Source organism: Balaenoptera physalus (assembly GCF_965194825.1).
Source record: "Balaenoptera physalus genome assembly, chromosome: 17".
In the NCBI taxonomy this organism is placed as follows: Eukaryota; Metazoa; Chordata; class Mammalia; order Artiodactyla; family Balaenopteridae; genus Balaenoptera; species Balaenoptera physalus.
In genome coordinates, this window is record NC_138895.1 from 29,952,811 (window position 1) to 29,977,374 (window position 24,564).

The following is a 24,564-nucleotide window of genomic DNA, read 5'->3' on the forward strand; positions in this document are numbered from 1 at the left end:
GACTTCCCTGGTGGCGCAGTGCTTAAGAATCCGCCTGCCAATGCAGGGGACACAGGTTCGAGCCCTGGTCCGGGAAGATCCCACATGCCGCGGAGCAACTAAGCCCGTGCGCAACAACTACTGAGTCTGCGCTCTAGAGCCCGCGAGCCACAGCTGCTGAGCCTGCATGCTGCAACTACGGAAGCCCGTGTGCCTAGAGCCCGTGCTCCGCAACAAGAGAAGCCACTGCAATGAGAAGCCCGCACACCGCAACGAAGAGTAACCCCTGCTCGCCCAACTAGAGAAAGCCCACGTGCGGCAATGAAGACCCAACGCAGCCAAAAAATAAATAAAATTAGAAAAAGAGCAACAAACAAACAAAAAAACCCTGAGGCACTGTGGGGTAAAGGAGCTTGCCAGTAGTGGAACTGGGATTTGAACCTAGGCAGTCTGGCTGCAGAATTTACTCTCTCAACCACTGTTATGCTGCCTCTTAGTAAATGTGGGAGTAGAAGTTCAAATCCAGATTCACACTGGACTCTGGCACATGATAGTTTCTTCTTTTCAATTATTTGTTACTACCCCCACCCCACCTGTCAGCCAGGCTGCAGATCATCTATAAGCAAAAGCTTACTTGTTGACAGGATCTGACTTGGGTTTCTTGTAATTTCTAACATTACTAGATGTTGACGGTTTTATATTAACTTTGCAGTAAATGTAATTTTTTAAAATTTGCCAACCTCTGACTTGGAAAAGAGCAAAAACCCTACTTCTGTCAGCTGAGAATAGAAGTATCTTTGATATTTGATCTCTGGACTGGCCTTTACTTTGGTATGTTGTAGTTACTGCTAGCTTAGCCTCCAGTCCTCTGTCCAAAGTCCATTATTAATTATTTATTGCTTTTCTGGGGAGGAATTTGCGTTCTGTATGGACAAGAAGACCTTGTAAATTTTGCTGGCTTGACGTTCACAAGAAACACGTTTTATTTGAAAGGGTGGGTTGTTCGTTTTGCTTTGGGTAGGTAATTGTAACTATTATTAATCGGGGGCAAGCACCTTGATAGGAAAATCAGAGCAAGTTAAGTTGCTCTGATTGTGTTTTGTGCTGTGACTGGAGCCTTACTGTGATGGAAAGCTGTTTTAAGGCAAAGAAGTAGATAGAATTTAAAGTACCCAGAATCAAGAATTACCTTGGTTAGAATTAACAAGAATGAGGAAGAGAACTGAGTAAGTAGTTTGACCAGCTATTGGACGTGAATTTTTAGTGAATAAATAAATTGCAGGAAATAAACTAGGAAATAAATTGCAGGGAATTAATGGGCAGCAGGTATAAGGGTGTGTGCCATGATAATTTGAGGAGGCATAAGGTTAAATTCAGCAAGGCTTTTGACTGTTACAGCAAGGGGCATGCAGTAACAATACAAATGTTTGCAGATTTGAGAAAGGAAAAGAACTTGTTTTAATTATGTAACTGATGGTTTAAGAGCAGATTGATTACACAGAATAATTTTGAGAGCAAGGTGGTCACATGGTTTTGGAAATGGTTAAAATTGGCAGTTAAAAGGGAATCTATAGATGGGTCAAGATTTAGTGCTTAAAAAATTAAAATTGTGATGTGTATGGTGCATTTCAGTGTAAGTTTTTTTGCTTATTAGCTTGAGGTGGCAGCAGATACATATATTAATGAGAGGCAAATTTTGAGACAAGTTAACTGTAAAGCAGACTTTCCACGTAGTTGTCTGAGAGGAATAATACTTAAAAATAAAAAAATACGGTTGATTATAAACTCATCGGACACAAGAAAGTGAGATAGGTAAAGACTAGGAAGAGAATGAACTTACGAAAGGGGAGATATGAGATATATCCGAAAAAGAAAAATCAAGGAAAGAGGCCTAGATTTGTGTTGCTGGAAAAGTAGAGGTAAAAATTGGAAGATGATTGAAAACATAACCAGAAGGCTTGGGGAAAATTCATATACTTATTTACCTCCTCTGGTTGAAAATCTGAAACAGGGTGGGGATAAATAATAAGAGTTGGATATTAATACTGACTTAGGAAATTTGGCATTTTGAAGATAAATACATTTTCCTCATAAAAAATACTTCCTGTGTTCTTCCCATAAACTGGCATATATTGTGCACTAAAAGGAACTTTGAAATTCACTGGAAGTACAGAAAGATGGAGGAGAGAAAGTTGTGGTTATTAGATCCTATGATTAGATAGGCATTTTTACATGAAAATAAACACCCAGACTATAGTTGGAGGATAAAAAGTACCTGTGGATGCCTGTCTTCATTTGTCCTTTGTCTGGTAGGTACTGCAAGTGCTCTTCAAGTCACTGGAATGGCACAGTTTAAAAGTGTTATTCCTTTTCACCCAGTGGCACTTGTAAATTATCAGGAGGGTAAAATTCCTAGGTTTTGTATTAAGAGGATTAATCAGTTAAGTTTATACAGAGAGGTCAGTGTGGACAAGTAAACTTTTTTTTTTTTTTTAATTATTTTTAAAATTTATTTATTTTTGGCTGCCTTGGGTCTTCATTGCTGCGTGTGGGCTTTCTCTAATTGCGGCGCATGGGCTTCTCTTGTTGTGGAGCACGGGCTCTAGGCACGTGGACTTCAGTAGTTGTGGCTCACAGGCTCTAGAGAGAGAGGCGCACGGGCTTAGTTGCTCCACGGCATGTGGGATCTTCCCGGACCAGGGCTCAAACCCGTGTCCCCTGCATTGGCAGGTGGACTCTTAACCACTGCGCCACCAGGGAAGTCCCCAAGTAAACTTTTTAAGAAATCACCTAGCTTCTATCCCAAACAATTAAAAGTATGTATTGAGACCTTAGCACCAACTTTATTTGAAGGTAGAGGAAAAGGCACAGTGGTTGAGAGCTCCTGGTAAGAAAAGCCCCATGGGAGATAGAGTAGGAATTAAAAATAATGTTAATGTTACACTATTAAAATTTGAAATGGTTGTACTTAGCCTACTTCCTTGAGATGGGAATGTGAAAATTTGGAACTGTGAAGTGCTGTGCAGGCATAAACTAGGGATGGTATTGCCACTAGGTGCTACTAGGACAGAGGAGAGGTCGGGGGACTGAAGGCAGACAGAATCTGAAGAGAGAGTGCAGTGCTGGAGATAAGTGCTCAGAGATGCTGAGCAGAGTAGCGCCTTCAAGTCCAGCGTGGGGTCATCCCTGCTAGTCAGTGGGATGGAAGTGCGCAAGATACAGTATTGGCACAGATGCGGAGACTGGAGTGAGGGTGACTGCATGAGGTGAGGAAGAACAGTTGGACTGAGTGTTTGGAGGCTACACAGGAAGTTGGAAGTGTCTTCAAATCCGTAGGATACCAGAGTGGTGATTATTTGGAGAGTTTGGTAAAAGTAAACAATTCTGAGGTTTAAAGGCATTGGGTATTGAGAAAGTTTTATTCCTTCCTCTTCCCTTCTCCCTACACGTAGTCCCCAGGGTTGTGAAATTGAGGCCTAATGATGAGTAGTCCCTATAAAATTGATTTTTCCTTTCTGAATATTTAGGTCATATAGAAATTGTAAAATCTAACAGAATTATACTTTATTATAACAGGATTCCACTAGAAAAATATCCTTGAGATACATCCAAAAAGCTGTCTATGCAGTTAGAGCCATTACATTGTTTACTAAGGTTACCCTTAGTAAAAGATCTCAGCGTGCCCAGGAATGAGAGGTTCCCAAGAAGCAGAACTCAAAACCTAGATGGTCCTGTGCAAATCTGGATGAGTTGTTTACTGTCCTGTTTTATAAATTCACTGAAATGATCAACAATATATTTTTATAAATGATCTCTATATAGAAGTAATATGGGGCTTCCCTGGTGGCGCAGTGGTTGGGAATCTGCCTGCCAATGCAGGGGGTGCGGGTTCGAGCCCTGGTCTGGGAGGATCCCACATGCCGCGGAGCAACTGGGCCCGTGAGCCGCAATTACTGAGCCTGCGCGTCTGGAACCTGTGCTGCACAACAAGAGAGGCCGCGATAGTGAGAGGCCTGCGCACCGCGATGAAGAGTGGCCCCCGCTTGCCACGACTAGAGAAAGCCCTCGCACGGAGACGAAGACCCAACACAGCCATAAATAAATAAATTAATTAATTTTAAAAAAAAGTCTTATATAGAAGTAATATTCTTGTATTGTTTAAAATTAAATCCCCTATTTTGTAGTTTATTTTTTTAATTCTTTTTAAAGGGGTAAGTTTTTGGTACTTTTTTTTTTTTTTGGCTGCGTCGGGTCTTAGTTGAGGCACGCGGGATCTATGTTATGGCGAGCAGGCTCTTTGTTGCGGTGTGCGGGCTTCTCTCTAGTTGTGGCACACGGGCTCTAGAGTGGGCGGGCTCAGTAGTTGTGGCATGCGGGCTTAGTTGCCCTGTAGCATGTGGGATCTTAGTTCCCCGACCAGGGATCAAACCCACGTCCCCTGCATTGGAAGGTGGACTCTTAACCACTGGACCACTAGGGAAGTCCCTAGTTTACGATTTTATGAAATACTTATTTTCTGCTTTAGAGTTGTTGAATCTTGGATATTTTAGGGAGAGGGAGGCTTTGTTCATCTATCTTTATCTTTGCCACACTCACTGAGTTTTAAATTTTGTGCTGTTGCCTAAATGGAGGCTTTCTAACCTTTCAAGTTCCACATTCATTGGACTAAACTTTAGCAACTGGTATGTACCATCCTGTCTTGTTACTGAGATGTTACCTGTGTATTAATATCATCTTTAAAACTAGAGTACCAGTATGGAAATGGGGGCTTTGTCTTGTACCATTTTTGTGTCCTTGCCATACCCACTTTACAGACTAGGCAGTCAGTCAGTATGTTTATTAATTGATCCAGGCAGATAGATATATGATGATATTTCTCTGTCTTTTCCAATCTTTAATGCTATGCATAGTATGCAAAATGGATCAGATCTTTTGTTGTTTTTTTAAAAAATTTTGCTTCTGACTTAAGAATCACATCATGAAGTAAGCAGACAATTAAGATGTACCTTCTAAGTGAGGAGTTGATAGGTCTGTAACCTTGGAGGACTGGAAATGTATTTTATTATCTACATTCAGGACTCTTACTCTGTTCTTTGCAGTTGAATAATAATGAACCCATATTCAACTTTGTGGCATTTTTAAAGTGTTGAGCTGGACATAATCAGCTTACATATAACTGGCCATATCCTCTGGGCATAGGTTATGACCTAAATTCATTTGGATGAATAACCAATTCACTTCAAAGTTTGTTAAAACTCAGACTTTGTTTTTTCTTTTGCCACACTTGGTCACACAGCTGTTAAGTGGCAGAATTGGAAATGAAATTCAAGTAGTCTAACTGCGGAATTGGCTCTTGAAAACTTTGAGCCATATTGTCTCCTACAATTTCCTCCACTTCTGTTCCCTATCCTGGTTATGGCTCCATCACCCACCCAGATAGTGAAGTGGGTAATTTTGGTTGTTCAGAATCCTTCTTCTTTCTAAGCCTCAGCTATCCCATAATCATCTGTCAGAGATCTTATACATATGCTGAGCTTTTTCCTTCACACTACCAGTGCTCTGGTTTAGATAAACTCATTATTTTAAATCTAGACCTCTTGCTACCAAAGTTATTCTTCTAAAATGCAGTTCTTGCTGTGGAAACCTATCAGTGTCTATCGGTTACCTTCAGGATAATCTTTAAACTACTGTGCTTGCCATATTTTGGATACCATATGAACTATCCCATAGGATCCTATACAGTTTAGATTACCGTTTGCCTGCTGATTACCGTTTGCCTTTGCACCAACCTTACCAACGGTTCTCCAGTGCTCCATACTTTCCCTAATTCTTTCTTGAAGAATTATACTTTAAGACACAGTTCATTCAAAGGTTACCTTCTCTGTGAACCTTTTCCTGATTCCTGTAGGTTGGACTATCCATTTCTCTTGTGTGCCTCAGATGTACTAGTTGACATTTTACATCTATTTTAGTAACTGTCACACTGAAAGCTGTTTATTTGTTTATAGGTTGTCTCCTCACTAGACTATGAGCTCCTTGAAAGAAGGAATCGTGTCTTACTCATCTTTCTATCTCCAGTATCTAGAACAGTTCCTGGTACAAAGTAAGTGATTAACAACTTTATTTAACTAAGACTGTATTTAGGAGTTAAACTCCATACATGCTGACAGTTAATTATACCTATGTAGACTGAGAAATTGTCATAGAAATATGGTTATAGACTTTTAACACTTCTGAGCCACAGTTTCCTCATCTATAAGATGGAAATAGTACCTCCCTACTCATATAGTGTTATTATAATGCTCAGATAAAAGAATATATAGATACGGAAGCAACCTAAGTGTCCATCAGCAGATAAGTGGATTAAGAAGATATGGCATATAAATACAGTGGAATATTATGCAGCCATAAAAAAGAATGAAATTTTGCCATTTGTAGCAACGGATGGACTTGGAGTAGGTAATATGCTAAGTGAAATAAGTCAGACAGAGAAAGATGTACTGTATGATATCACTTATATGTGGAATTAAAAAATACAACAAACTAGTGAATATAACAAAAAAAGACCAGACTCATAGATATAGAGAACAAACTAGTGGTTATAGTTGTTGAGAGGGAAGGGGGAGGGGCATTGTAGGGGCAGGGGATTAAGAGGTATAAACTATTATGTATAAAATAAGCTACAAGGATATATTTGTACAAACTGGGAATACAGCCAATATTTTATAATAACTATAAATCGAGTATAGTCTTTAAAAATTATGAGTCACTATACTATACACCTGTAACATATAATATTGTATATCAACTATACTTCAATAAAAAATTATCACATTAAAAAAAGAATGTATGTAACAGTACAGTACGTGTATTTTAAGTGCCATAACATCTTTGTTATTAAATGAAGTGTGAGAACTAATTGCATGTTGAAGTAGATGATTTTGTTTGCTGTGTATCTTCCCTTTTAAGGCAAAATGGCACCATTTTTGAACGATCTTTATCATTTGCAGTTTAAATTTGCAGTTATTGGTGACTGGAGGCATGCACTCTTGAGTCTGAGGATTGGTTTATATAGGACAAAGGGAGAAGTAGCTTGGAGGTGAGAATCTGGGTACAGAAGAAGTTTTAAGCTGTTAGAGTGAACAATCTTTTGCCTAGTTGGCACTTTCCCAGTCTGCACAGCATTTTAAACTTCACAATTCTTTTTATGTAACTTATTCTCAACCTCAGCAATTACTTTTCTGTCTAATTCACTAATAAAGTCCCTCAATTTTCTTTTAATCTATCTCCAAATGAATTCTTATCTTCACTTATCCTTAGGTCCGTCATTTAAGAGGAAGAAGTGCCTTTTTCTTGGAAGACTAATTACACATCATCTGTATGAAAGCTCTGGCTTTTCCTTCTTTTTCATCTCCGGCTGCATACATACTCCCTTACCACCACATTTGATGAATTAGTGCTCTACACTTTCCTGTGTCTACTTCCTTGCCTTCCATGCATTCTTTTTTTTTTTTTTTAATTTATTTATTATTTATTTTTTGGCTGTGTTGGGTCTTCGTTTCTGTGCGAGGGCTTTCTCTAGTTGTGGCAAGCGGGGGCCACTCTTCATCGCGATGCGCGGGCCTGTCACTATCGCGGCCTCACTTGTTGCGGAGCACAGGCTCCAGACGCGCAGGCTCAGTAGTTGTGGCTCACGGGCCTAGTTGCTCCGCGGCCTGTGGGATCTTCCCAGACCAGGGCTCGAACCCGTGTCCCCTGCCTTGGCAGGCAGATTCTCAACCACTGCGCCACCAGGGAAGCCCCCTTCCATGCATTCTTTACATTTTTTAAAATTCTGTAATTTGAACATGCCAATTCCATATTATATGTAACATATGGAATTTAATAATAGAAACAAACATTTGGGAACCAACCACTCGATTTAGAACTAGGTCAGTACTAACACAGTTAAAGAGCTACCTGTGAGCACCTCTGTAATTCCTGTCTTTCCCCAACCCCTGAAGTAACTGCTATTTTGAATTTGTTTTTTTTAATCTCTTTTTTAAAAATAGTATTACCACAAATATAGTTCTTTGTTTTGAGTTTAATGTCATGTTTAGAGTCTTTTTAAAGCTTGCACAAATGGTATTTTATTATAGAGAAATGTCTAATTTATAAATCTTTATACATTTCAAAGAAAACATTCAACCATCATAAAAGAATATTAGAAAAATCTCAGAATGCATATTCAAATTTATAACAAGAAAATAATCATGGAGACTTATTTTTGTACTGTGTGGATATTGTTGTACCATATATGAAAGAAAGCTCCTTATTCAAAGTGTAGCAGGTGTATTTCCACACACTAATTTCTTGAGTTTGGCAGAAGTGTTTCAGTTAGATTGACAGTGTACTCCTTGGAGGAGTCACAGCTTGTCATTTGGTTGCGCTTTGGACCTCAGCAGTTCTTCAGTGGGCTTCATTCAATTGTTTATTGATAGTATAAGCTTTTGAGACTCAGGATCCACATGCCCCCATGTTTCTGGATTTTTTTTCAATCATGGAATCGTGGCATTTTCAGAAGAAATGCATAGCAAAAGATGAGGCCATGATAACCGCCAGAAGAATTCATTTCTTTCTATGTCATTAGGAGTTGGAAGCATTTCTTGATGCTCAATGTAGAATGTTAAATCTTGGAGTTGGGACTAAGTGAGAGGCAGATGTTAATACGTAGAAATCCTGTTTGTCTTTTTTCATTTACTATTGTGTTTCTAAGATTCATTCATGTTGTTCCTTACAGCTATAGTTCATTCATTCTCACTACTGTTCCGTTGTGTGTTAGCCTAATTCTTTTAACCATTGTTCTACCAGTGGACATGTGAGCATTTTTATTGTTGTTTTTATTATGAAGAATGCTTATACTTGGCACGCAAGTACAAAAATTTTTATAGTATGTATCTAGAATTGCTCATTGAAGGACATGCAAATGTTGAACTTTACATAATAATGCCAAATTGTTTTCCAACAATTTTACCAAATTTAACACCTACCAGCAGGACTTTACCAATTTAAACACCTAGTAGCAGTGTGTAAGAGCCACCACTGCTCCAGTTTTTTTTCTTTTTGCCGTTATTTGGTACTGTCAAAACTCCTAGTTATTACCATTCCAGTGAGTTTGAAAATAACATCTCATGTGGTCTTAACTAGTGTTTCTCTGATGAATAATGAGATTCTATATCTTTTAAAATACTTATTGGCCAAACCAGTTTCCTTGTGTATAAAATTTCTGTTCAGGTTTTTTGACCATTTGCTTCCTGTGTTTTTGTTTTTTGGGGGTTTTTTTGAGGTTCTTAAATAGTTTAAATAATAATCTTTAATCAGTTTTAAGTTTTGTAAATATCTCCCAGTTTGTGGCTTGTCTTTTAGTTTTTTTTTTTTTATGATGTTTTATGGTAAACAGAAGTTCTCAGTTTCCACATAGTTAAAATATTCATTCTTTTCTTCTTCGGTTAGTATGCTTGTTTAAGAAATCTTTCCTTCTGGGAGGACACAGAACAACAGTTTTCTGCTGTAATTTCTTAAAGTTTTAAAGTTTGCCTTTCATATAATATCACTAGTCCATCTTGAATTGATTTTGTATATGATGTGAGGTGGAGATCCAGTTTAATTCTTTCCATATCGATATTATCAGGACCATTTAATTGTCCCTCCTTTCCCACAGATCTGTATTGGTACATCTGTTACCTGAGTATGTCCTTAGATACTTGGTCTTTTGGGGAACTCTTTATGTTGTTTCATTTTATTTAACCTTCTTCAGTCTTGCCAGGCATTCATTTGTTTTAGCATTTTTTAAGAACTATGATTTTGTTGATCCTTTCTGTTACCTTTTTTCTACTTCATTAGTTTCTGTTCTTTATTATCTCCTACATTCTTTGGATTTACTCGTGATTATCTTTCTAACTTAACAGATTGGCCTGTGAACTCATTCATTTTCAGCCTTTCTTCTTTTCCTAGTATAAGTCATTAAGGCTATAGATTTGCCTCTAAGTATAACTTTTACTGTATTCTGAAAATGTTTGTATGTGGTATTTTTATCATTTAGTTTTTAGTATTTTTAGAAAAATTTCCAATGTGGTTTCTGATGACTCATGAAATATTTAGAAGTGTTACTATTTTCTATTTGTATTTTAAAAATTTATCTTTCATTATTGATTTTTAACTTAACTGCATTTTGATCAGAGCCTGGGAACAGTATGATACATATTCTTTGAAATTTAGTGACATTTTCATTATCTCCCAGTGTGTGTATTATTTTTCTATATGTCTCATGTATACTTGAGAAGAATGTTTATTTTCTAGTAATTGGGTATAAGGTTCTGTTAATTAAATCTGCTTGTTAATAATTTTGTTTTTATTTATTTATTTATTTATTCTTTTTTTTTTTTTTTTTTTTAAATTGGGGTATAGTTGCTTTACAGTGTTGTGCTAGCTCCTGCTGCACAGCAAAGTGAACCAGCCATATGTATACACATATCCCCTCCCTTTTGGATTTCCTTCCCATTCAGGTCACCACAGAGCACCGAGTGGAGTTCCCCACACTATACAGCAGTTCCTCACTAGATAATCTGTTTCCTACCCAGCGGTTTATATATGTCAATCCCAATCTCCCGATTCATCCCACCCCGCATTTCCCCCCCTGGTGTCCACACATTTATTCTCTTCTTCTGTGTCTCTGTTTCTGCTTTGCAAATAGTTTCATCTGTTTTGGTCCACTTGATCCATGGAAAATTAGTGTGTGTTGAAATCGCCCAAGGCAATGGCCAATTTGTCAGTTTCTTTCTGTGGTTCTAACAGTCTTTGGAGGCTTTTCTCCCCCCAGGAGATGGTGAATTTTATTTTGCCTTGTCTGGATAGAGATGTGATTTGCTTAGAAATGTTCCAGGGTAAAGAGAGACTAGGAGAAAGCACAGTATGTAGAATTCTATTTTAATTTTCACTGTCAACTGGGAGAGCAGCATACTCACAGTATTGAACTCAGAGGCTGGATTCTTCAGGGTTCTTTGGCTCAGCTGCAGATTGGAGTTCTTGATCCTTTTTGTTATGTTTCCTTTCAGACTTCTTCCATTAGTCTTTGTTCCTTCATCTCTTGGTCCATGCTTGAGTTCCCACTTTCACCTTTTGGGACACTCACCAAATCTGTTTTATTTTCATCTTTCCAGGTTGATTCTTCCTGAGATGGTTGAGCTGGAGTGACTTTTCCTCCATCACTTGTAAGGGATTGCTGCTCTATGTTTGAGCTCTGAGATCAAGCAGAAAGATTAGCACTTCACTTCACCCAAGCATTCTCTGTTGATGGAGCGGCCAGCATTACCTTTAGTAGCTAATCAGGTTTGGGAAGCTTAGAAGTTGGAGAGTGACAGTCTTTTGCCTTACTGAGTATTTCATTTTCCAGAGACATCTCACTCTGTCTCCTTCATGTATCCCGGTCTGACTTCTGGCAGATGTGGCAAGGTCCTAATCTGAGATGACGCACTTCCTGTCCTTGACCATCACTGTTCTAAATATTCTTCACGCTGCCAGTTTGGGTGTCTCTCCTGAGGCTGTCATTCTAGTTGTGGTTCATCGAACTGATGCTGCGATTTCTCCCATTCCTTCTGTAGCTGGTCTTCTACTTGCTGTCTCACAGGTGGGTCAGCAGGCTTTGCTGCTCCAAAGATAGAAGCTGCTTGACTAAACTGGGAAGTACCAGCAGAGGAGTCATCTTCCTTAGGAGTACTCTGAGGCTTTAGATTCAGTTTGGGTCTCTGGGAGGGTCCTCTATCATCACACCTGTAATCGTCTGGAGAGCAGTTGTCTTTGGTGCTCCACGACTGAATGTCCTCCTGTCTATCCATCTTCACAGTGGTCCTGCTTCCTCTGTAGTCGTCATCCCTATAGTACCCACTACGACATGCATCTCTGCCACTGTTTATCCTGAAGTCATAGCCTCTACCATGGTCTCTGCTGCCTTAGTCATGATAGCAGTCCTGGCCTCTGTAGTGACTACAATGTTTGCCTTCAAAGCTGTCTTCACCTCTCCTAGGTGGATAGTCAAATCCAAGCTGTCTATGGCAGGACAGTTCCTCCAGTCTGTATCGGTTTTGTGAGAAACCTGATTTCTTTTTCAGCCAAAAGAATGATCATCCGTGTCTTTTTCCTGTGCTTGATTAGCAGTGTCCCCTGGAATTCTGTTACCTAGAGATTTTTTTTTGAGGTTGAGGATACTGAGCAGGGACTCCAAGTTCTCAAACTCAGCATTATTAAAACCTTTCAGCCTCTCTGGATTACTGGGTTCGCACGGTAAATACACTGCACTGATATTTAATCCTCTAAAGAATTCCTTAATGGAGACTTTTGTCTATCACAAGTTGGGTTCCCCAGAAAAGCAGTGTAGGGTGGCAGATGGGGAAATGGCTCTGGTTCCCAAGCAGCCTGTGGAGCAGTGGGCAGGATGTAATGGTTAGTTGCAGGTGCCTTATACATGTTGTCATCATAACTGTGCCACGTGCCTGAAACATCCTCCAGATCATCTGTTTTATCAGTCCAGCTGACTGGTTTGGGGATAGAGATGCTGCTTCCACCAGTGTTACCATCCTCAGCCTGTAAGCCTGTGAGGGAGATAGTGTTCCCATTCTTCTTGGCTCAGGTCACTTTGCTGGGCTGGGGGAAAGAACCAAAACGAGGCTTTTTTTTTTTTTTTTTAAGCATGCAAATTTAGAGTTTTATTTCTACTTACTAGATTGGATCTTGTATCATTTTCTTTGTTCTCCCTAATAATGCTCTTTTTCTGCTATTATAACTAATCCTAGCTTTCTTTTTGTGTATATTTGCCTAATACGTCCTTTTCCATATTTTTGCTTTCATCCTATCAGCATCTTTATTTTATAGGTGTCTCTTATCTTACTTTTGAATTTGTCCATATACATTTATTGTGATTATTTCTGTATTTGAACTCTCTTTGTGCTTTCTGGTAGTCCTGGTTGTTTATGCCTTTTTTTTTTTCTTTCCTTTTCTAGCCTTTTTTTGGGAATTGATTTTCTTTAAATTGTATTCTCTTCTCTACCAGTTTGGAAATTACGCTCACTTATTTCTATTCTTTTATGATTACCCTTGAAATTCTGCTGGCATACTATTAATATATAGGCTAAAGTTAAACCAGATCATAATCCCTCTGCTGGACAATGCAAGAATTTACATCATCAACTCCTGTCCTCTCTCTTCCTGCCCTGCTCCTCCATTGTATGCTTCTCTTCCTTATTCCATATTTGAACGGTTTATACTGGTTTTATTTAAATACCATAATAAGATGTTGTTATTGTTATTTTATTCAGACAATGTTTATTTAGACTTATTTGTATGCTTACTAATTTCTTTACTCATCTTTTCCTTCTTGCATCTCAGATCATCCCTCTGTGTAATTTTACTCTTTTATGAAACATGTCCTTTAGATATTGTTGAAGTAAAGGTCTGCTGCCAGTAAACTAAACTCTCTTTTGATTTATCTGGCAAAGTCTTAATGCCTTCTGTGTCCCAAAGAGAGTTTTAGTGGTTGAATAATTTTTGTCTCAGTTCTTTGCACATAGATGCTTGTTCTACCTTTTGTGCTTCCATTGCTGCTGTTGAGAATTCTGCTGTCACTTTACTCTCTTCTTTTATATGTAACCACTTTTCTCTCTGGCTGCTTTTAACATGCTCTCTTTTGGTGTTCTGCAGTTTGACTGCTCTGTGTCCAAATGTGAGTGTCTTTATGTTTATCCTGCCTCTTTTATATATATTGTATTTCTTAGAATTGTGAATAAATGTTTTTCATGGCTCCAGAAAATTAAGTCATTTTCTCTCCTGGTATGACCTCCTCTTTCTTCATTTTCTGAGATTATGAGTAGAAATATATTTCAGGTCACGTTTTATCTTTCACGTCTTTTAGCTTCTTTTTGGTATTTTCAAGCTGTTTATTTCAGCATTACTTCTAAATTATTTTTTTAGGTTTATGTTCAAGTTTACTGATTCTTAAGTTCTGTCTAATCTGAATAAACTATGGATTTTAATTAATAATAATATATTGATATTGGTTCATTGATTATGACAACTGTAGCATACTAATATAAGAAATTAATAGTAGGGGAAACTGGGTATAGGATATATGAGAACTCTGCTATCTTCACAACTTTTCTGTAAATCTGAAACTATTCTAAAATGAAGAGTTTAAACAAATTCTATATGATTCTTTTTCAGATATGCAATGCCATTTTCATAGTCTCTTTGGTTGACCATGTTTTATTTTATCTTTTATTGCTAAAATTAATTTTTAAAAATTTATGTTTAATAATCATAATATGTAAAGTTCATAAAGGGTAAGAAACATATTTGTTAATATTTCTCAATCTTGCCCTGAATGTTCTACTTTATCTTAGTAGGTTAAAGGTGAATAGAAGGTTATCCTTAAAATATTTGCCATGCAGAAGAAAGCTGCTTTGTATTTTATTTAAAAAGTAAAAGTTGGGGGAGCAGTGAAGCAGAACTTCAAAAAAATTATCTATAAAAAGAAACATGCAGGATTTACTGGGGACATGACAACTTAATGTAATATATAAACCTGTTCTAGGTACTGTATTTAAAGATTATGATAAAGGACATTGTTGGGACAGGTGATGAAATTATAGTATATGGACTGTATATTAGACAATAGTAATGTACTAGCTAAGTTCCTGAATTCTGTTATTGTATTGTTACTTAAGAGAATATTTTTATTCTTAGGAAATACATACTAAAATATTAAAGAGTAAAGGGACAGTTTACTTAGGTGGTTCAGGTAATAAATAATGTATAATATTATATAATATGTAAAATAAATATATAAAAATTGTTTATGTATTTGTTTGATCTATAACTCAACACATGACCCTGGATTCTTAGTACCATCATTTATTTTGTTGCTCAAGTTGACCCAGATATGGTTACTTAGCCATATTCTCTTGTAATTCTTACAATAATACTAAGTCTTAATTTTAAATGGGGGGACAGCTGTGGCTATATCAACATGTGATGGGTTGAAAATATTCTATTAAGTGTGATTTCTTAGTTATCAAGTAAACAGTGTTAATCATATTGAAAATTATAATCTCTAGTCTAATATATGAATAAATTAACTTTTTTGTAGGTTTAAGCTGAATTTTGGGACATGGCCACTGCTTCACCAAGGTCTGATACTAGTAATAATGACAGTGGAAGGTTACAGTTACAGGTAACTGGTAAGTTATTTTCACAGTAATTTAAAATAGTAGTTCCTTGATGAAACTTTCTTTTTAATACCTGATTCAGCAGACTTATTTCATAAGTATATTTTCTTTTAGATTCATGCCATGGTGTATTTGTTGCAATAGGCCTCAAAGCTAGAAACCCTCTAAAAATGTTTTATTTATTCAGTAAGTATTTATTGAACCTGTGCTGGATGCAGAGAAGCTGTATCCTCTGGTGGTAGGAGAATTTGTGTATTGGAATAAACACCATTGAGCTGGTCCTTAAATGATTATTAGGATGGAGAAGGATGCTAAAAGCCTTTTTTCATCCATTTAAGCTATTCATTCAATCATTGGGCAAATACTTGTTAAGTGGAATTCTATATATGAAAACACAAGGCCCTAGTACTCCAGGAACTTACTATATAATGTTGAGACAGGTTTGTTTTACATGGACAGTTACCATGCAAAGTGATCATTAACTGGATGCAATGAGAACTTGGAGGAAAGTGTCATAGGTCTGCTTGGGATTGGAGATGGCCTATAGATCTAGGAGAATAGGGTAAGAGAAAGACTCACAGAGGGTAACACTTTGACTCTTGTAGGAGGGATCAGAGTTCATCTCAAATTAGATTGGCAGCTAAAAGCATGAGAGAGAGAGGGAACAGCATATGTAAAAGCATGAAAGAGCCTTTTTTTAGGTGACTTCAGATAATTTATTTTAGCTAGTTGGAGTAATGATTCAAGGAGTGGTCCTTAAACCAGCAATTTTACTTGTAGAAATTTATTTTGCGGGTATTTGTATTATTTATTTATGCATATAAATAATGTCCATATATAATGTATGTATATAGTTTATATATAAATATCTACAAGATAAATTAGTAGAAGTAACAGAGAGAGAGAGTGAGAGAGAGTTTTTAATAGCAAAAGACTGACAGTGGAATTCTAGATAAACAATGACATGAAATAAATGAATACGTGTACCAGTAGGAGCCAAGTTCTAAGATAATATTGTTAAGTGAAAGAGCAAGGTGTGGAATAGTGTGTTTAGTATGTGACCATATGGATGTGAAAAAGGAGGGGTGTTTGTATGTACCTCTATGCTTATAACATTAGAAATAATATTTGCCTTAGGAGGGGCAGGATTGAGCTTAGAATAAGAAGGAGATATACTGTAATTCCCATGGTACTCATTACTGTGAGGTCAGTTGTTTCTAGGAGTTTTCAGTGAACAGAGCTAGGAAATGTTTATTGTCTTAGAAAGCAAAAAACAAATCCTGAGTTCATGCTGATATTTGCAATTCAAAATAATAGCTATAGCCTCTAGGTAACCATTTTCAACTAAAAGGAGAAAAAAGTTATTTTTACTTCATTTGACCTTATATTTCTATCTCTTTTCTCTTAACCTCAGAATTTTAATTCTAAATGACATTAACACAGTTATATCTGTTTTATCCTAACGTACACAGAATAGCAATGTTAAAATTACCGAAAGTAACAGGCCCACTCATCACAGTTTTAAGATTTCTTTGTGAGCTTCTCCTCCTTAGGATGTATAGTCAGAGTACCATGTTTCAAAATAACTTAATTTTCCATTTGGTTATGCCACCAACTGGATTAGTTAGATTCACTGCTTTCAGTTATTTATTTTTTATTTAATTTATCACCATGTAAAGCATTTATACAGTTGTGGGGTCAAAATTATTAAATTAAGGTATATTTGGAGAAGTCTGGCTACTTTATCCCATTCCTCCCCCGTCTCTCCCTTGCCCTTTTGGTAAACATTTTTATTAGTTTTCATTTATCCTTCTATTTCTTCTTTTTGAAAATATAAGCAGATACGCACAGTGTATGTATTCACATCTCTCCTCCCAACCCTGTAGTTCTTAGCACCTAGTTTCTGCACCTTGCTTTTCTTCATTTAACAGTAATATCCTGGAGTAATATCCATAGCAGGGTATTCCATACACCTTTTTATCACTACACAGCACTCTATTGACTAGATATACCAAAAGTAATTCAGCTAGCCCCCTATTGATGGACATTGGGTTCCATCTTTTGTTATTGCAGATAGTGCTATGCTACAGTAAAGAGCTTCGTGCGAATGTCATTTCTTATTTTTGCTCCTGTGTCATTAGGATAGAATCCTAGAATGAGATTGCTGGGTCAGAGAGTAAGCACATGTAATAATGTCAATCACAGTTGGTCCCTGAACCGCAGGGTTTATGGGTGCTGACTCCTGTGCAGTTGAAAATCCGTGTATTACTTTACAGTCAGCCCTCAGTATCCATGGTTGCACACCCGTGGATTCAACCAACTGCTGATCGTGTAGTACTGCAGTATGTCCTTATTTTTAAAAAACCTGCGTGTAAGTGGATCTACGCAGTTCAAACCCCTGTTGGTCAAAAGCCAACTATGTTGCCAAGTTCCTCTCCATAGGATCTGTACTATTTCTGTGTTCCCACCAGCTGTCTATGAGAATGCCTGTTTTCCTATAGCCTCATCAGGATATGCTGTCAGGCATGTTGACAGTTAGGTCAGAAGTGGTATCGTAAGTGTCATTTTAAATATCATTTCTCTCATTGTAAGTGAGGTTGAGCCACGTTTAAGGGATATTTGTATTTAGTTTTCTGTGAACTGAGAACTTACATGTTTTGAAGCAATTCCCTGGTGATTCTGATGTGTTTTGCACTTAAGAACCAGTTATAAGTGTAATTTCTAATACTTCTGCTTTCGCTCTGCATAAGCTTAGAGCCATATATTTGGTTACAGTGTTGCTTGTGCAGGACCTGTGGCCTGCATATCTGAGGTGTGACTTTCTTCCTGTTCTTTACCTAATGTATGAGTACGTAATTGAAGTAGCAAAGACCTGATCTAGCTGATTTGAGCCAAAAGGCAACTTATAGAGAAGCTATCAGGTAGCTAATAGAATCACCGGAAGTCTAGAGAACCAATTGGAAAATAGATACGGACCAAAGGATGTAATGTAATTAGCCAAGATAGTGCCTCCACAGTATTTATCATTTCGCATAGCCGTTATTATTCTCCTTTGAAATACAGTGATGCTCTTGGGAAACCAAACTTGGACCTGTGCTAAATGGCACCAGGTTTTAGTGCCTTGCTTTTCCTCTCTTCTCATTTCCTTGCCTTTGCCTTTCTTTCATTTTGTTGGTCTAGTTTTTTAAATTACAAAACACCTTAAAATCCACAATCTTATTGATCTAACAATACCTTGTGGAATAAATATGTACTCCAGTTTTACCAAGGAAGGAACTGAGAATCAGATTAAATGCCTTCCATTAGTAATAAGAAACCAACCAAGGTCTTAGGTTGTTGTTGCTCCTTTTATTAGGTAACAGTGACCTCTGTATTGATTTTTCTTTATTTTTAAAATTATCAGATAGTACCAGAATTAAGGTCCCCTCTGCTTTTGCAGTCTGGCAGGTCATGGTCTGTAAACTGAGACACTCTATTAGCTTATATATTTTTATTCTTATTTCTGTTCCTAACCCATATCTGATTGGCAGCAACAGACAAGAATAAGAATATTGGTCATGAAAGCAGGAAAACTATAACAGAAAAAAGCCAAAGCGAAAACTACCTACCATAACATGCTATAATGTGTACTATAGAGAAGCGCCTGTACATAAGGGTTAATAGTACACAGAAGTGTATCATCTTCATTAGTCTAGATTTCAGGCTTTCTACAGGAAAGTGACAGAAACAAAGTGTGCAAGATGGATAAGAAGATAAGATTTGAGATTGAAAAACTAATGGGCTGTTATATGCACATTTATAATTTTTTAACTATAGTGTATTATAGTACCTTAATAGTTTAATTTTTAAATTAAAAAATGTAATGATACGTATCATATTTTTGTATGAGTGTTGTGAATTATGGGTTTATTCTTTTCAAACGCTTCAGCAGTTATGGAATAATCTATCTTTTCCCATTGATTTGAAATGCTACCATTATCATGTACTAACATCTTATTTGTTCTTTTCTTTTCACCTCTGCCCTTATAGCAGTCAGGCTGTTTTAATTATTTCCATTTTTACAGTACTTTTAAGAAATACATTGGGGGAGAAATCTATTATTACTTTGCATTTTAAAATATGCCTTTATTATTCTCTAATTTTCTTTACATTTCATTTGAATTTTAGAGTTTTCTTCCCTTCTCCTCTGTCCCCCCCGCCCCCAAAAAAAATCCCAATATTAGTGTTTTCATTTAGATCACTTAAAAATAATGTATTAAAGTGCTCGCTTCAGCAGCACATATACTAAAAAAATTGGAACGATGTAAAGAAGATTAGCATGGCCCCTGCACAAGGATGACATGCAAATTCGTGAAGTGTTCCATATTTTTAGTTTATCAGTTGTAACAAATGTACCACTTTGGTAACGGGGAAGGCTGTGCATATGTGGGAGCAGAGGGTTTATGAAAAATCCCCCTCAATTTTGCTGCCAACCTAAACTGCTCAAAAAATAAAGGTTTAAAGTAAAATGAAAAAAATAAAAATAAAATGTATTAAATTGGTGATAATTGAAAGCTTTCAGTGTTAAAATTTCCAAATCCAGGAATAATCATGTCATTCCCTTCAAGTTTTTTATGTTCATCAGTAAAGTTTTATAGGTATTTTCATGTATGTACATTTCTTATGTTTATTACTAGATTTTAGGGGGGTGGTATTGTTATGAATGGGGTTGTTAAATTAAATTCTCACACATGCACAGAGGACTCTCTTTTTCTGATAGATTTCCCATATTTATATAACCTTAAAATAGAGGATATTCTGGTATAACACCAAAGGAAACTCATGAAATAGGAAAATAAAATCTATCTTATGTATTGCACTAATTAGAATTCTTATTTGAATTAATGAGGTTATCTTTTGGTTATTTAAAATCATAGTATTCTCGTTATTTATTATATATGCACATTTTTGCCACCACATTATGAATTCCTTGTGAGATTAAAAATTAGCTTTTAAAAATTACTTTCCTTACCCTGCCAGCATCTGGTATTATTGAAGACTGTGCCAATTAAAAATATACAATGGATATATTTTGAATATGTCTGCAATTAACTCAGAAGAGTTAATACTATACAGTAAGTCATAATAGTTATAGAGTAATAGTCACTATTGTTGGGTGCTAGGCATTCATTGATAATAATAGTACTTTGGATCCCTTCACTCACCAATCCTAAGAATCAGGTACTGTTTATTGTTCACCTATTTTTCAGATGAGAAAATTGAGGGTCAGGGAGGTTAATTGATTTACTTAAAGTCAGACGTCTAGCCAAGTGGCAGAGTTAAAATATGAACCCAGATGTGTCCAACACTTTTTAAGACTATTTTTTTAAGAGCAGCTTTGGAACCACAGCAAAATTGAGAGGAAATTACAGAGATTTCCAGATATGCCAAACCCCACATATTCACAGCCTCTCCCATTATCAACATCCCTCACCAGAGTGCTACATTCATTACAAGTGATGAACCTACATAGTCACCCTAAGTTCATAGTTTACATTAGGGTTCACACTTGGTGGCGTACATTCTGTGGGTTTGGACAAAAGTATAATGACATGTATCCATCATTATAGTATTATACAAAGTACTTCCACTGCCCTAAAAATCCTCTGTGCTCCATCTATTCATCCCTCACCCATGGTCCCCCAGTCCCTAGCAACTGCTGATCTTTATACTGTCTTCATAGTTTTGCCTTTTCCAAAACGTTATATAATTGGAATCATGCAAGGTACAGCCTTTTCAGATTGGCTTTTTTCACTTTGTACTATGCATTTAAATTTTCTCCATGTCTCTCCATGACTTGATGGCTTATTTCTTTTTAGCAGTGAATGATATTTCATTGTTTGGATATACCAGTCGTTTATCCATTCACCTACTGAAGAACATCTTGGTTACTTAGAAGTTTTGGCAGTTATATAAATAAAACTGCTATAAATATCCACGTGGAGGTTTTTGTGTGGACATAAGTTTTCAAATCCTTTGGGTAAATACCAAGGAGTGCAATTATTGGATCATATGGTAAGCCTATGTTTAGTTTTTAAGAAACCGTCAAACTGTCTTCCGAAGAGGCTGAACCATTTTGCATCCCCACCAGCGATGAATAAGAGTTCCTGTTGCTCCACATCCTCCCCAGCATTTGGTGTGGTCAGTGTTCCAGATTTTGACCATTCTAATAGGTGTGTAATGGTGTCTCATTGTGTTTTTAATCTATATTTCCCTGATGACATATGATGTTGAGCTTTTCATATGCTTATCCATATATCTTCTTTGGTGAGGTGTCTGTTAGGGTCTTTGGCCCATGGGGTTGTTTTCTTATTGTTGACTTTTAAGAGTTCTTTGTGTTTTTTGGACAGTAGTTCTTTATCAGATATGTCTTTTGCAAATATTTTCTCCCTGTCTGTGGCTTGCGTTTTCACTCTCTTGACATTGTCTTTCATAGCGCAGAAGTTTTGAATTTTAATGAAGTGCACCTTATCGGATATTTCTTTCATGGATCATGCCTTTGGTGTTGTATCTAAAACGGCATCCGTTGCCATACCCAAGGTCATCTAAATTTTCTCCCGTGTCATCTTCTAGTTTTATAGTTTTGTGTTTTGCATTTAGGTCTTGATGCATTTTGAGTTAATTTTTATGAAGGGTATAAGATCTGTGTTTAGATTTTTTTTTTTGCATGTGTGGATGTCCAGTTGTTCCAGCACCATTTATTGAAAAGATATCCTGTACTTTTAACACCATCCAATACTTCCTTCCCCTTCTTCCCCTTCTTCTAGTGTGTAGATAAGTCCTGCATATACTGAGGAAATGACTTTTATTTGGAGTGAAGAACTTTGATTGGGGGATTTCTTGGGAGAGGTCTGTGCCTTCTGTCACTTCAGTGGTGTTGAATTTAGCGCAGTTTGGAACAGAGAAGGATGGAAGTGAGTTTTGCCAAGACCCTGATAGTAACACTTCAGACATAACATTGAACACTCTTTGATTGCTTTATGTTGCCAGTACTTAAGTAGAGTATTTCCTTTGAATCTTTTCCTGTTCTTCAAATGTGAATTAAGGACTACTGTATTTCAAATACTCTACTTCTGCTGCAGCATCTTTCATATCATATTTCAGTGATTTATTTTTGTGACTACTGGTTTACATTACTGTTTGCTCGCGGTAGAATGGAAGCTTACATCAGCTTGTTTATGTTCATATTCTTAACATGGGGTACACGTATGGCATGGAGGGGGCTTTCTCCCTTCTCATCTCAGACCCACAGTGTTCATAGGTAGTTGATTATAGATGTGATCTTGATAAGTTCTTATTACTACTTGGTAGTCAGTACTTTGCCCTGAAAGTATGTATTCCCCATTTGAATTAGTAGTTGTAAACATTATTTAAAAATCAAATGCTTAACCTAAATTAACAAGTCTTTCTCCAAGTCAGGTAAATTCAGTTTAAAATTCACTTTCTGTAAAGGGTTATGATTAACTTCTAGTGACATTTTGATTTTAAAGCTTTTCTTTGAAAAGGCAGATACCTCCTTTTTTTTGAAATCAACTTTCTAGGAAAAGCATTTTTTAAAAAATTGCCAAAGTTTATGTAATTTCAGATAGGTAAGCTATGAATTCTACCTGGCAGAGAAATTAATAGGCCAATTGAATCTGAAGACACTTCCCTTTCTCTTGATGCTTGATGCAGTTCAGTATTAAGTTCAAATGGTTGGCAAGGATGTGGAGAAATCAGAACTCTTTTTTTTCTAATTTTTATTTATTTATTTATTTATTTTTGGCTGTGCTGGGTCTTTGTTTCTGTGCGAGGGTTTTCTCCAGTTGCGGCGAGCGGGGGGCACTCTTCATCATGGTGCGCGGGCCTCTCACTGCTGCGGCCTCTCTTGTTGCGGAGCACGGGCTCCAGACGTGCAGGCTCAGTAGTTGTGGCTCACGGGCCCAGTTGCTCCGTGGCATGTGGGATCTTCCCAGACCAGGGCTCGAACCCGTGTCCCCTGCACTGGCAGGCAGATTCTCAACCACTGCACCACCAGGGAAGCCCCCTAGAAATCAGAACTCTTATACACTGCTGCTGGGTATGTAAAATGGTACAACCACTGTGGAAAATAGCCTGGCAGTTATTCAGCAGAGTTACCATATGACCTAGCAATTCCACTCCTAGATATATGCCAAGAAAATGAAAACATACGTCCACACAAAAACTTGTACGTGAATGTTTATAGCAGTATTATACACAGTAGCCAAAAAGTGGAAACAACCCAAATGTCTATATCAACTGCTGAGTGGATAAATAAAAAGTGGTATGCCTATACAGTGGAATATTATTTGTCAATAAAATGATTGAAAATACTGATACATACTACAACATGGATGAACTTTGAAAGTATGCTAAGTGAAAGAAGCCAGTCACAAAAGACCATTTCATTTATATGAAATGTCAAGAATAGGCAAATCTATAGAGACAGAGTAGGTTAGTAGTTGCCTAGGGCTGGTGGGGAGGAGGTGGGATGGAATAGGAAGGTGACTGCTTAATGATATCGGGTTTCTTTTGGGGGTAATGAGTATGTTTTAAAATTGCTTGTGGTGATGGTTGCGCAACTCTGTGAATGTATTAAAACTATTGTGTAGTTTAAATGGGTGAATTATATGCTATGTGAATTATTTCAATAAAACTGTTAAAGTCAAATGGTTCTCAGGCATTAACAGTAGCCCTTTTATATTGTTTCCTCATCCTGCCAGTGAAAAGAGTTTGAGTTGCTCAAGACGCACAATTCCATTTTTATTGATTTATACTACTTTGTGGCTAAATAAATTCACTAGTGATTATCATGTTTCTGTTAGTTTCTAGTGCCAAACTAAAAAGAAAAAAGAACTGGTTTGGAACAGCAATATATACAGAAGTAGTTGTAGATGGAGAAAGTAAGAAAACAGCAAAATCCAGTAGTTCTTCTAATCCAAAATGGGATGAACAGCTAACTGTGTAAGTATCTGGTATATAAAGAATGCAAAATTTTCAAAAGAGAGTGTGCTTCTTGGAATATTTTTCTTTTGGTGGTGTTTTTTTGGTTTTTTTTGGTAAGATGACTTCAGAGTAAGGAATGCTATTTTTTAGTGTGACTAGACAATTTTAAGTATGAAAAAAATTTTGGTTTATTTTATTTTATTTAGAAATGAAGCATTAATAGTCCTTGTTTTTGCTTTACAAACTAATGTTTTCCATATAGCGATATTTTTTCTTATTGTCTTATAAAAATAAATAGGGCAGAAAATCATTTGCCATTTCTGAAATATAATGTTATAAATTTGTG

At 36.8% G+C, this 24,564-nt stretch overlaps 1 protein-coding gene across 3 annotated transcripts in view; it reads left to right on the forward strand.

The window, feature by feature from the left end:
- WWP1 (WW domain containing E3 ubiquitin protein ligase 1) overlaps positions 1-24,564 on the forward strand; it is a 106,658-nt gene that overhangs the window by 18,378 nt on the left and 63,716 nt on the right. The window contains exons 1-4 of one of the 3 annotated variants that reach the window (XM_082433971.1): positions 6,045-6,082; positions 6,990-7,078; positions 15,155-15,245; positions 24,098-24,236. In XM_082433971.1, coding sequence (XP_082290097.1) covers positions 15,176-15,245; positions 24,098-24,236 — 209 coding nt within the window. In that variant the 5' untranslated portion in view covers positions 6,045-6,082; positions 6,990-7,078; positions 15,155-15,175. Of the gene's footprint in view, positions 1-5,987; positions 6,083-6,989; positions 7,079-15,154; positions 15,246-24,097; positions 24,237-24,564 lie in introns of those variants that run through there. The other 2 variants (XM_082433970.1, XM_082433972.1) reach the window with 2 other exon arrangements.